General features: G+C 33.8%; 1 protein-coding gene across 1 annotated transcript; it reads right to left on the reverse strand.

Annotated features, from left to right (window-relative positions):
* Positions 1-7,428: 7,428 nt before the first annotated feature.
* Positions 7,429-11,572, reverse strand: LOC132038666 (leucine-rich repeat receptor-like serine/threonine-protein kinase BAM1). The gene is made up of 2 exons (XM_059429353.1): positions 8,953-11,572; positions 7,429-8,080 (listed from the first exon to the last, which is right to left on the reverse strand). The coding sequence occupies exons 1-2, from the start codon at positions 11,540-11,542 to the stop codon at positions 7,653-7,655; spliced, it is 3,018 nt and encodes a 1,005-aa protein (XP_059285336.1). The 5' UTR covers positions 11,543-11,572; the 3' UTR covers positions 7,429-7,652.
* Between the last annotated feature and the right edge of the window lie 3,333 nt (positions 11,573-14,905).

The following is a 14,905-nucleotide window of genomic DNA, read 5'->3' on the forward strand; positions in this document are numbered from 1 at the left end:
ACGCAAGTATACGTGGTCGTACAAGTAATATAGACTGTTAAGTCCAGATATCGATCCCACAGAGACTTAGATTCTACTGTTAAACTAATTCAAATCCGAATAAAACTATTCAAGAAAGTGAAAATCAAGGTGTTTGTTGTAACTAAACTAAAACTGAAAAGTAAACAATTTATGATGGGTGTTTTTGTGACTGAGAGTATTTTGACAAAGACTGTAAGATTTATCAAATGAGAGAAAGATCTAGGGTCTTGGCTTTCGATAATCCAACATCTTTCGACAATTCCACCTATTTTATTTCGGGTTACTAGTTGACGGGTTAATTATACTTTATGATATTCTCTCGAACTACTCACAAGCATGTAGATGTTACTATAACGCCTATATCTCTATGGTCATCAGAGGTAACAAGAACGCATTTAATTCTCCGTATTCAACTAAGTAGGGCTAAAGGTTATATCTCTATCCTTAGTAGCGAAACGATTAAATCGAACAAACTCTATTTATTCTTATTATGTACGTAAACTCCCTTTCTCAAGTCCAATTCACGCACCACAGATAGTGTCTAACTATTGGCCAGATAATCAAACAATTAAGATCAAGAATAAATAAGCTACCCAAAATATGGAAATTTAATTGATAGAAATAGTCACCAAATCAACTATCATGTCTTTCGCCACAACCCTAGAATTAAGAAGTTTAGCTACTCATGATTCTCAATGAACAAGAAGAATTCATGAGTAAACTAGGGTTGAAAAAGATGAAAAATAAAATAAACCTAGAGAGAAAATTAGAACAGTGGCTTACAAATCTTCCAAATATCCCAGCACACCGTTTTCAGCTAATAAAGTGTCTATATATACCCTAGGGTTAAAACAAAAAATAAGTAAACCTAATCCCGATCGAAACGGGAAAACTGCCCGTCCTCGTGCTTTCCTTCCGTGATGCGGAAGGATAGCCTGATGCACTTTCGCTTTTCTTCCGCTATGCGGATGAAAAGCCTGATGGCAAATTTTGGTCAGGAGCTTGGTCTGTCCGCTTTCTTCATGCGCGATGCGGATGAAAAGCGGACCTTAGCCCAATTTTTTTTCCTTTTTAGTTCATCACTTGATGTCTTCGACTCGTCATCTCGTGTAATCATCATATGCTCCAAAATCAATCACTTTTAGCCCGGTTTTCCATCGTTTGTCTTCATCGTACCTACACACATGAAATATAACGACATAAGTTCAAAAACGACGATTGCATCATGAATTAAGCGATAAAAGTCATAAAAATAGGATGTAAAATGACACGAAATATGATATTTGTGCCAAATATCACCAGGTTACGAAGATTAAAAGAAAGAAAAACTTTGTACACTTATTAAAGTGAATTTCCATCTTACATAAACAGAGAAGAGATAAAGGAGAAAATATTAGTCCATTATAAGTTCATGGGGTCGTTGTTTGGTTGATGGAATTGGAACAACTATTCTCAGCATAAACTGTTGACATAATAAAATGCAAGTGTGGTTGGCTGCATAACAAAATTGCAGCATAAATAATGAAATATTTGATTGGTGGTGACGTGGTGTAACTAAAATTCGCATTATATTATATTAGCGAGAGTCTATGTATTATTTTATGATGGATAGAATGTAAAAAAAAAAAGTGTGCTTAGCAATGTGGAAATTAAACTATATAATAACAAAATTATCCTTTGAAATAAGTTATATATAACACATTTTTTATTATTAACCCTACTAGCATAACAATTCTTTCATTTATAATCACTAATCCCTACATTATAATTTCCGAATAACTACCATTTGAACTAATTAACAACGCCTAAAGTACATTACTATTAAGAGAATAAGTTAGAAAATTCAAGTTAATATATTTTTAAATATAAGTAGGATTTTTTCTCTTTTCAACAGACTGAAAAAAAGAAACAGAGTTATGCAAAATGAAACCATGCAAATGATCTATTCGATCAGTGGTGTCCTACCTGAGGAGATCAGGGAATCAAAGAATCGAATCAATCAAACGTCTTCAAAATGTATGTACACTTATTAATCCGACAAACATGCTTTTATTCAAATACGTCCCTGAATTAACCGCCTACAATTTCCTTTGGTCGTGTCAAAACAATTACTACTGTACTCCACTAAAACATTCACCACCGATAAAATCTATATATAATATAAAGCTAGGCATACACAATCCTATGTGGCACCTCTCTATGGCCTTCATTGGCATTTATCTATTTTCTTCTTTTTTTTGCCTTTTTCTCTATTATTTTATATATTGTAAAAATAAATGTCTCAATTAATGCTAATATTCCTATTCCTTACGGTATAAAAACTAAAAAGTCAATATTTGTATGCTTCAATTAAATGCCTCATTTACTACTACAACCTTTCATATTTTTTATTGGATCATTTTTATATGCTGCCCAATTATGCTTTACTATGGAGGCTAATACGAGGTTGATGAAGAAGAGGAACAGAAGTTAAACTTGAGATATTGATTTGATTATGGCACAAGCAGATGTGTCAAGGGCAAGGCAGCCTATTGTTTCTATGTCACCAACTTTTCGAGGGTTTTGCGCTTAAATCATTTTATGATTGCTCAACCGTTCTGGGTGTCCCCTATTAAGCAATTGGATGGTACTTTGTTTTATTTAACCCAAATGAGATTTGTTGAAATATGTGCTTTGTTTATGAATAATGTGATATTTGATTTTCTTCATTTTGGTAAAGAAGGTGCATTCACTCTCTTAAATCCGAAATAGGCTTTTAAATCATATCATGTCATTTGTTTTAAACACATACTTCTAAGAAAAACTATATCGAGGCATAATTTCAAGAAATATTTTTACTTATCTTAATTCATTGTAATTATACACTTTGGACTTTTAAATATAAGGTAACGGAAGAACGGAAGCAAAAAGCAAAAGAAAAGAATAACAGAGTCTTTATCCAAAAATAAGTGTCCTAACTTTTTTACAACATATAAAAGGATTAAGCTTTTAGATCTTCGTAACGTTTTGCCTCGCCACACAGTGAATTAGAATAAGTAAAGTTATCTCTGAAAATATTAGTTTAAATTTAGAATTTTAACATCAATTTATGTACTCCCTTAAATTCTCTTTTCATAGTACTCTGCGTTGTTTTTTTTTTGTTTTTTTTTTATTTTTTTTATTTTTTTTATCTATAGAATAAATGTTAACTTCTCCTTAATTGAGAATATTGTTCCTCAAGAGCTATATATGTCACTGTAAAACTAAAAAGAGGCAAATGATATTTTATCTATTTGCATTTGTTTTATGTTTAATTGTTTACATATGAAAGTTTTCCTTATTAGTATATGAAATTTTATTTTCGTCTATGCATATATATTTGGTTTTTCAATTTTGGCAGTTCAGATTTTATCTTTTCTTTATTAACGAAATTCTATTTATCTTCTTTTCTGATTCTTTTAAACCCTTTTCCCTCATTGTTTGGTTTTACCTCTTTTTTATAATTGATAATTCTTTATTGCTGTAATGAAGGAAGAGAATAAGGAGTTGTAAGAGCAATGAAGAGTTGTAACATATGAGCATAATCAAAAGTTACAGTATAGGAATTAATAACATTTATTATATGTTACGTTGTAATGAAGGAAGGAAAATAAAGATTTGTAAGAGCAACGAAGAGTTATAAAATATGAGCACAATAAGAATTTTACAAAGATAGGAATTAATAAAATTTCGCCATTCCACTACTTAATTGGTTGCATTTCCTTCATATCTTAAACTAACGAGAAGCTCATGAAAATGTGATTGACCGCTCTAGGTGGTGAAAAGAAGTGAGTTGTATGTTAATTTATGGTCCAAAATTTTAATTTTGATGTTGTTATGTGGTTTTTTTTTTTTCTTTATTTAACGTGGCCGTGAATATAAGATGTTCAATAATTTTTGGTTTCAAAATCGTAATGGTTAAGGTCTCTTTATGTTTAACTTTTTTCATTTTTCGTAATAATATTTTCTTAGATTCTTTAGAAATCTTTTTTGTGCCGTTGTAAAGCAATATAATTAATATTTCGTGACAAGACTTTTGGTTAGTTTTAGAAAAATAAAGATGTTCTTGAAGGAAATGTCTTTGGGTTGAACTTATCAACGTGTATATTTATATTTTTGAAAAAATTAAAAATATTTTTAGCTTTTCGAAAATCATATCCACTTTAATTATTTTAATACTTATTCAAGCAATTAAAGAATATTATTTTTTAATTTAAAGAGGTTTTTACAGCAAGGCAAGTAAAATTCACTAGTACATGTAAAAGGTACATGATTTAAAATCGTCATTGACAAGTACCTACACAACAACCCTAACAACATTACAACATGCATGATATAACCAACAATACATAATAGGCTTATCCATGGCGTTTCTTTCTCACTCACACCAATAGTGGTTCACTTACTCTCATGTGACACATTCTCAACTTATCCTTTGTAAGGGAAAGTAGCATTTCATATATGTTATTCGGAATAATAAAGTTTAACTAATTTAAATTTATGTCGGGTAAATTCATTAAGGCTTAAACTAACTTAACAGATCAACCTAGACAATTTTCTCTAGAAGTGATTTTTCACTTGCTCTCATGTGACACATTCTCAACTTATCCTTTGGAAAAGAAAGTAGGTTTTTTTTGTAATCCATGAATTATTGAGAACTCACAATTTGAGCTAATTCGGCATCGATTTTAATAGATTGGTGTTTTCTCTTCTCCGAGGGAATGGAACTAGCTCTATAATTCCGAGTCATGACCTATCCAGTATATATGTAAGCGAGCATAGTTTGTTCCTGACACCCTGATCATAAATAACAATGCAATTCCATATTTCACTCCACAAAATTCAACAAGGAAGTGAATTTGAGAGATCAAAGAGCAGGGATATATAGGATAGACCAAACAGAAAATTGGAAGATCCAAAATGTACTACTCCCTCTGTATCAATTTATATAATGTATTTTTCTTTTTAGTTTGTCTCAAAAAAGAATAGTACTTTTATATATTTAAAAGTAATATAACCACAACTTCTCATGCTACTTTTAATAAGATGATTTATAGCCACACAAATAAAGACAGTCTCTTATTTAGGATTCAAATTCAAATAATCAAAGGTTATCAACCAAAAGTACAATCTTGCTTTGCCAACAAGAAAAAGGGCCTTTTGCTAGGCATGTGTATGGCAGATTGCAATGATCTTAAAGTACACCCCTCCTGGAAAAGTCCCAACAAACAACTATGTTGATTTGGTCATATTTTTCACTTATTTTTGTCCTCATCGTCCATATTTATGGTAAGGTACATTTAATAGGAGGCTCTTTTAATGAAGAGACTGGAAGTGTGTTCTTTGCTTTACTTCCATAAGAGGTAACTAATGCTTTATTTCTAAAGCAATTCATTGGCGATTAGGGTTCAAATCGATTTCACTAAAAATAGGGCACGTTGAGCAATTTCTTTTCATATGTCTAATTATTGATTACAAAGATTATTTGATATTTTTGCTTAGAAGAAAATAGGAAACACCCAATGAAATAGTTGAAACGTGCACAAATTAGTTCGAACAGAAGTACACAACCAGGGGCGAATTTATGTATAAAAAATGGATCACGTGAACTCCTAATCACCTGACTAAACTCGATATATTATGTATATAATCCTTAAAATATACTCCCTCCGGATAAAAAAAAAAGAGTCCACTTAGCCATTTGCACACCTCTTAAGAAAATATTAACTCGTAGACAAAAATAGATAATTTGACTAAAATACCCCTAATTAAATAGGCATTGGGATTTGATCATGTAACACTTAATAGGGGTAAGTAAATATGGAAAAACAAGATTAATTCTTTCTTGTTTTGCTAAGTGGACTCTTTTTTTTATCCAAGAAAAAAAGCTAAGTGGACTCTTTTTTTTATCTGGACGGAGTATCTAATATTAACTAAAGGAACACATGATCAAACAAAACTGAATAGAACATTAATTAAGTGCTGAGTTTAATCTTTTAAGATTGTAGGATCGAATTGAATCTACTAAATGCCCTTTTGCGTTTTTTTTTTTTTTTCGTCTTTTTAGAAGGAAAAGAATGGTAAGCAAGTCATTAAAATTTGAGAAGCCAAGGACTTTGAGCCCGTTTGGATTGGCTTATAGCTTAAAGCTCATAAACTTATAAGTTGAAAAAATAAGTTGGGGTAGTTAACTTATTTTTTTTGGCTTATGTTCGTTTTCGGCCCTTATAAGTCGCTTTAGATAAACTAAGTTAAATGGGTCAAATTATTTTTTTGAAACTTATTTTAAGACAAAATACTTTGACACCAAACACTCAAAAATTTCGAAAAAAAAATTTTTTAAAAGCCCAACTTATAAGCCAATCCAAACGGGCTCTTTGTCAGTTATCAAGTATATCCACTAATCTTGGAAGCTGAAAGACACTGCAAAAGCACTCTCCGGTCAAATCTCATTCTAGGGAGGAAACAACTCATTTAATTACTACCAACAATAAAACTATACAGTACACATTAATCAATACCACTCACTAACCCAGGGACAGATGTGTATAAAAAACTGAGCCAAACTAAAATTGGCAGCCATAACCACTAAGTAAACTCTTCTTGAAGTTGTCTGAGTTGTAGATGTACTAGTCCCCAATTTCAGGCTATTCTCCCGTTCCATAATGAGTGATAGAAAGTGTTTATTTAAAAAATTAAAAGTATTTTTATTAATTTACCTACAATTAAATGTCTAAAAAAAAATTATTAATTCTTAATTATGTAAATAATGATAATTTTAAAAGATGCACCGCTATGTTAAAACAAAATAAAAAACCTAAAAAATCACTTATTTGTGAAACGGTGGAAGTATCGTTTATTGTGCTGTCAGATCACATAAATACAGTGACAATAAATAATTTGAGCAAGCAAGAACAGGAACTTTTGCCAATGTTACTATACAAAAGAAAGGGCTTCCTAGCAAAATCTTGCCTAAATCATCATAAACCCCACCCCAATAAAAATTGATTCTTTTAAAAAAGAATAACAAAAGCTACCTTGTACTAATCGAAAAATAGTCACTGATCTGAATTTTTCAGAGCCATAATAATTTATTTTTAAAGGAAGAAAATGAAACTAAAGAAAACAAGCAAGAATGAAAATGTGAGTAATAAATATGCAAACACTTGATGTGTGGTTTAAACAACAGTCAGGAGAGAAAAAATCACAAATATCGATTTTTCGGCTCTTGTAACTGAAAAATAGTCATTCTCTGGATTTTTAACTTCTATTGTGCTGAAACTCCATGATCGAAAATTGGTCAGTGGGCGATATTTTTACCAACACTAGTGTTTGGCTTCTGCCGGGTATTCCTTCCATATTAAAAAGCAAACAAGCAAATGGGAAATGTGAAGGATAAAGTTCATCACTAGTTACTCAGATACCTTGCCATCTTAACTGTACAATGAAACACTTCCTAAGAAAAGCTAGCCTAAATCATAATAAACCCATCCCCAAAAAAGCTTAATCTTCATTAAGAAAGACCAAAAGCTAGCCCAAACTCATAATAAAACTAAAGGAAGAGAATCAAACTAGAGAATTGAACACCTTCCTATTAGAAGGAACGTTTTAGATCATATGCTGAGAAGATCCGGTGGAGGAGATTTAGGTGGTGAGCCCGGTGGCTGATGGTGGTCTTTTGTATATCCGGGAACTAAAGCGGGAGACTCTAAGGCGGGACCCAACATTTTGGGAACCTCGGTTAGCATTTGCACAACCTCGCGCATTTTGGGGCGTTCAACAGCCTGTTCTTCGACACAGAGCATCGCGACATAGAACACGTGCATAACCTCATGAAGGGGAACTGTTGTTGAGAGTCTCGGATCGAGGATCTTGAGAACTCCTTCCTTTTTCCCATCAGTCATTCTCCTTACCCATTGGACTATGTCGACGCCATCACCAAATTCCCCAACCGGCTTTTTACCACTCACCAATTCTAACAGAACCACACCAAAGCTGTATACGTCGCTCTTCTCATCTACCTTGAGTGTGTATGCATATTCTGCACAATTAAAATGAAAAAGAAATTAGGCACATACAACAAAGCAGACTGAAATTCCCACTACTAAAAGAAAATTAGCCATGGACAAATTTTGTAGATAAACAGCAAATCTATCACTAATCCTATTCAGCGATGGATTATCACAAAATTCTGCTAGCTACAAGCAATTTAGCGCCGAAGTTCGTAGCTAATTCCAGTTTTTTTGTAGATCAAGCAATAAACAGATTTTGTTGGTCAAAGTTAATCCATATAGCGCGAAACAGCAAGAAACCAGGTTTGAATTAATCCAGTACCTGTTATTTAGTGTTCTCTGTTTCAGGGAGGAGGTTAGATTTCAATTGCTTTCAGCAACATAAGTACTCATAAATTCCAACCAAACCAAACCAAGTAGATAGAGATCACTTTCACAGTTACAAGACTTATCTAAATACTCTATCTTATAAAATAAAAAAAGAGTTACAAGGCTTATCTATGAACAGAGGCATTCATCTCTTAGTAGATTGGTTCTAGTTAACTAAAAGATTTGCGTCATGTTGTCCATGTTATAACAAGGAGACCGATGATTACCAGCTTTGAAGGACCAAGAAGTACTACATAAATGTATAAACACTTGAAGAGACTCATATTTTACTATTAAAAAAATAGGATAGTGACGATAAATTCTGCAGCTAAATTAGCGACGGATTAGTAACGGATTATCACAAATTTCTGTTAGTTACGGGCATTTTAGTAACGGATTAGTGACAAAGTTGGTAGCTAATTCCAGTTTTTTTTAATGTTTTAGTTGACAACATACAACAATAATAAACTTCTTCCGAAAGTAACACACTTCAGAACCAAGATTACGACGAAGTAAAGATTTGATAGCGTACCTGGTGCAATGTAGCCATAAGAACCAGCAATAGCAGACATGCATTCTGATGTTCCCGAGTCTTGCAAAAACTTGGCAAGCCCAAAATCAGCAACGTGAGCTTCGAATCCTGAATCCAGAAGAATGTTGTTTGATTTTACATCACGATGGAGGATCAAAGGCGAGCAATCATGATGAAGATAACAAAGGCCCTTTGCAGCTTCCAACGCTATCTTATACCTAGTATCCCAATGCAAGTGGCCTCCTTTCTTTCCATGAAGCATTTCACCAAGGCTCCCATTAGGCATGTACTCATAAACCAAAAGATTCGTTTCATGATTCGAGCAAAACCCCAATAACCTAACAATATGCCTATGCCTAATCCTCCCGAGCGTCTGTATCTCAGCATTAAACCCGTGATCATGAGAAGAACCACGGGTCATCACCGGCAACCTTTTAACAGCAACCAATTCGCCATTTGGCATTACCCCTTTGTACACTATTCCAGCACCTCCTTTACCAATAACGTTATCCTCTTTCAAACATCCCAAAACATCATCACAAGTGAAATCCAACCGTTGGAAAGCAGTAAGCTTCCAGGCACGAGCCTGACTCGCCTTCTTTAAAGCTCTAGCCTTTATAACCGCAGCAATAGCAAACACAATCGAGCAAACAAGCAACCCAATAACGAGCAAAAGCTTCATAGAAGGCGAAAACGCACCTCTCTCATGAGGTCGACTAACCCCGTCGACCACACCTTCTTTGCAAGGACCCAAGTAGGGTCCACAAAGATCTGGATTACCCAAAAATGAAGTGTAATTGAAGTAACTGAATTGACCAGTACCCGGAACTAATCCAGATAAGTTGTTATACGAAAAATCAACAGAAGTTAAACTCTGCATTGAAGCAATAGGTGCAGGAATACCCCCAACTAAATGGTTTCGCGATACGTTCAAGTAATTCAGTATCCTCATACCAGTGATCTCAGTAGGAACTTCACCTGATAACTTATTCCTACTAAGATCAACAAAAGTTAAAGCCTTGCATTGACCTACTTCCTTCGGAATCGCGCCAGAAAAACTGTTATCACTGAAATCAAGCTTGGACAGTTGCTGCAATTTCCCTATTTCAGCTGGAATTTCACCAGAAAATTTGTTCCCATCAAGAAGCAACGTTTGAACACCAGTAAAATTTCCAATACTCGATGGCAAAGTCCCCAAAAGGCGATTATTCGAAAGACTAATTTGCCCCAAACTTGAGGAAACTTTACCAGTCACTGGAAAAGTACCAGTAAGAAGATTATCTTGAAGTTCAACTTGTGTTAACTTAGGCAAACTTAACAACCCTTTTGGTATTGACCCATTTAAGTAATTTTCACCCATTCTAATCCTACTTAATGATTGACACTCACCTAAAGATTCAGGTATTGGACCAAACAAGAAGTTTCCTAAAGTGATCAATGTTTGCAAAGTGTTACCACTACACATATTTGGTGGCAAATTACCTGTTAACTTATTAGTACTAATATCAAGAGTTGTTAACTTACTATTTTTACCTAAACCTTGTGGTATACTTCCAGTAAAATTATTTTCCCATAACTGCAATACTTCCAGTTTTGGCAACTCTGATATAAACTCCGGTATCGATCCGTAAAGCTTGTTACGAAAAAGATTCAACAGAGTTAAATTCTTCAGTTCACCAAATGTCACTGGAATTTCACCTGAAAACATATTATTCGACAAATCTAAAGATTTTAAGCTCTTTAGATTACCCAACTCATTTGTAACAACCCCAGAAAGTGCATTCACTTGTAAAAACAATGTATCTAATTTCTCAAGCTTTCCTATTTCCTTTGGAATCTCACCAGTAAGTCCACAATTTGCAGCATCTAACCTTAAAAGCTCCGATAAATTTCCTATTTCAGGTGGTATCCCACCTGAAAATGTGTTGTAATAACCAATATAAAGCTCTTTAAGAGTTGTAATATTTCCTATCTCAGCTGGGATTTTACCAACAAGGGCATTTCCAGAAACTGCAAGGTATTCAAGAAACATCAGTCTCCCATACTCAGGTGGAATACTTCCTGTAAAGAAGTTCCCACCTAAGTGAAGATGTCTAAGATTCGTCAAATTATGTAACCCGACAGGGAGCTCACATGTCATGTTGTTGTTATAAAGGTCAAGGACTTTAAGTTGTTGTAGATAGGTAAGGTTGGGAGGGAATGTTGAGTTAAAAACATTGTTGGAGAGATTAAGGTAGTTAAGATTTGGGATAAGTGATATTTCATTAGGAATGGGTCCTACAAACTGGTTAGCTGCAAGGTTAAGTGAGGTTAAGTAACGGAGATGTGAGATTTGTGGTGAGAGTGTACCGGTGAGGTTAAGGTTAGAGATGTTAAGGGATGTCACGTGGTTGTGATGGTTGCACGTGATGCCGAACCATGTACAGTGATTTGTGTTGATGTTCCATGAGGAAAGGGAGGATTGTGGGTCTGAGGTGATGGCGGTTTTGAGGGAGAGTAATGCGTGGTATTCAGGGAGGGAAGGTGGTTTTCCGGTGGTGAGGTGGAAATGGGGGAGGAGGAAAAGGAGGAAAAGAAGAAGAAAATGCATGTTTTTGTTTAATGGGGAAAAGAGACAAGAGTAGAGTAGAGATGAATGAATGAAGAAGAAGAAGAGGAGGTGTGTTACATTGGTATTTTATTTGCTTTTTTCATGTGTCCTTATCGAACAGATACAAATTTATATGAGCTTTTCAAAAATATATACATTAGAAACTCGAAAGAATTAACTAAAGGTGACTTTTTAGTTATGAAATTAGTATTGGTGACTTGTGGGGACCATTTCATCTCAAAACCCATTTAAATATGGGATTAAGATAATTGAGGTTCAAAGTGTATTTTTTAAAACTTCTTAATCTTTTATAAAATATAAAAAGATCCCAACTTAATTCAAAAAACCCACTAGCCCCCCTTCTCATCCTCCCACCCCTCCCCCCAGCCCCACACCCCACCCCTCCCCAAATTTTTTTTTTTTAAGTTTTGATAATTTTTATTTGCTTTGTCAACAGTCCCCCTCCTCCTCCCACTCCTCCCCCACTCCACACCCCACCCCCCCTCAATTTTTTTTTTAAAAAAAAGTTTTGATATTTTTTATTTGCTTTTTCACTAGCCCCCTCCTCCTCCCACCCCTCCCCCCCCCCCCAAATTTTTTTTATTTGCTTTTTCACAGCCCCCCCTCTCCCGCCCCCCTTCCCCCCCAAAAAAAAAATTTTTTTTTTTTAATTTTTAATTTTTTTTTTTGCTTTTTCACCCCCCCCCCCTCCTCCTCCCCCCCCCCCCCCCCCCCCCCCAACAATTTTTTTTTTAATTTTGATTTTCTTTATTTGTTTTTTCACCCCCCCCCCCCTCAAAAAAAATTAAAAAAATAAATTTAATTTTTTTTTACCAGCCCCCACTCCTCCCCTACCAAATTTTTAAATTTTGTTTTTTTTTTTTTTTTATTTATTTTTTCACCCCCTTTCTCCTCACAGCCCCCCCCCCCCCCCCCCCCCGCCCAAAAAAAAAATTGAAAAGTTTTTCTTTTTGTTTTTTTGCACCCCCCACCCTTCCAAAAAAGGAAGTTTTTCAAAAAAATTATTTTTTTTGTACCACCTCGCCCTCCCCTCCCTAAAAATAAATGATTTTTCTTGAAAAGAAGTTTTGAATTTTTTTTTTTTTGGTTTCTTACTTCCCCCACCCATCCGAAAAAAATTAATCCGTCCCCCCCTCCTCCAAAAAAAATCTTGGAAGGAAGTTTTGAATTTTTTTTTTTTTGTTTTGGGTTTAGGAAAAAATTGGATAAAATCCAGGTTGTTGTTGTTGTGTGTTTGTAGTGAAATAGAAGATTTTTCTGTTGTTGTCCTGGTATGGTTCAGGGTTTAGGAAAAGATATCCAACATATGATTTTTTTTGTTCTTGTCTGGTATTTATACGGTTCATCTATAGAAGATATCCACAGATTCGTAGTTGTTGCAACAAGTTCTACACTTGTGGCAACAAGTAGACAATGTTGCAACAACTACAAATCATTGGACATAACCTCGAGTTATTTGGTTCGTTTGTAGAAAATATCCATGATTTTTAGTTGTTGCAACAAGTTCTACACTTGTTGTAACAAGTAGACAATCATTACAACAACTACTAATCATTTGGACATAGCTTGATTATTTGTTTTTACTTTGTAGAAGATATCAATGATTTGTAGTTGTTGCAACAAAGCTCTACACTTGTTGCAACAAGTTGACAACTGTCTATTTGCAACAACTACAAATCATTGGACATAGCTTGATTATTTGGTTCTGTTTGTAAAAGATATCCAACAGATTTGTAGTTGTTGCAACAAGCTCTACACTTGTTGCAACAAGTAAACAATCTGTTGCAACAACTACAAATCTGCTGGACATAGCTTCAGTTATTTGGTTCTATTTGTAGAAAATATCCAACAAATTTTTAGTTGTTGCAACTAGGGTTGTTCACGGTTTTAGTTAAAACCAAAACCAAACCGAAAATTTAACTAAACCAAATAAAAAAAAAACGGACATTTGGTTTGGTTTGGTTTGGTTTTAAATTTTAAAAACCGATAATATTTTAGTTTGGTTATGGTTCTATTAAAAAATAACGGAATAAATAACCGAACCAAACCAATAAATTATATACATAAATTTTATAATTATTTATATGTATAATAGTAGTTTTTCATAAATAATTATAAATATTTTGTCCTTTATGTTATTTGCGAATGATGTTTATGAACTTATTTATTTTGATTAGTTGTGGTATTTGGAGCCAAGGTGGCTGTTGAACAATTACTGTTTATGAACTTATTTATTTTGCTTACTAATTGTTGCAATAGATGCATATAGTAGAATTGCTTGGTTGCTTAGTTGCTTAGTTGTTACAACAAATTACTCACCTTGTTGGAAAAAAATCAAAAAATTGCTTAAATTATTGTAAAAACTAAAAAATATGTCGCAACAGATGAGTTAATTGTTGCAACAGATCATACACTTGTTGAAGAAGTTGCAACAAGTTACTAATCATTTCAACAGATGGATCAGTTGTTTAAGCAAATTGACTAATTGTTGCAACAGATTAATCACCTTGTTTGAATTATTGCAACAACTTACTCATATGTTGCAGCAGGTATCTCATATGTTGCAGTAGGTATCTCATATGTTGCAACAACTTACTCATATGTTGCAGTAGGTATCTTATATGTTGCAACAACTCCTCCATTATTGCAACATATTCACGATATTGCTAATCTGTTTAAATAAGTTACTAATCTCTTTAGACAAATTGCTTAAATGATTGCAACAGATCATACAATTGTTGAAGAAGTTGCAACAAATTACTAATCTGTTCCAACAAGTTACTAATCCGTTTCAACAAGTTACTAATCCGTTCCAACAAGTAACTAATCTGTTTAAACAAGTTATTAATCTGTTGCAACAGATAGTACGATTGTGGAAGAAGTTGCAACAAATTACTAACTGTTTCAACAAGTTACTAATCCGTTCCAACAAGTAACTAATACTGTTTAAACAAGTTACTAATGCACGCATGACAGATCATACGATTGTGGAAGAAGTTGCAACAAATTACTAATGATTTTAGTAGATATATATATTGATCACTAAATATAGTTGATTTCCATTGTTTATCACTAAATATGGGTGAATCAAGTAGTTCACACCAATTCACTCCAATGATCACTCCATTTAGTGCGTATTGGACTTAGTTGATCATCTATCCTGACCCAAAACACCATCAAATTACTTAAGTATATACATTGATCAATAAATATGGTTGATTTCTATTGTTTATCACTAAATATGGGTGAATCAAGTAGTTCATATCAATTCACTCCCATGATTACTCCGTTTAATGCGTATTGGACTTAGTTGATTATCTATCCTGACCCAAAACACCATCA

Source organism: Lycium ferocissimum, chromosome 11 (assembly GCF_029784015.1).
Source record: "Lycium ferocissimum isolate CSIRO_LF1 chromosome 11, AGI_CSIRO_Lferr_CH_V1, whole genome shotgun sequence".
In the NCBI taxonomy this organism is placed as follows: domain Eukaryota; kingdom Viridiplantae; phylum Streptophyta; class Magnoliopsida; order Solanales; family Solanaceae; genus Lycium; species Lycium ferocissimum.

Bases quoted from the DNA above. Each gene is read 5' to 3' on its own strand.
- LOC132038666 (XM_059429353.1), bottom strand. From the start codon at position 11,542: ATGCATTTTCTTCTTCTTTTCCTCCTTTTCCTCCTCCCCCATTTCCAC. The intron at 8,081-8,952 runs GTACGCTATCAA...TTAATTGTGCAG, and splicing joins TTATGGCTACATTGCACCAG to AATATGCATACACACTCAAG.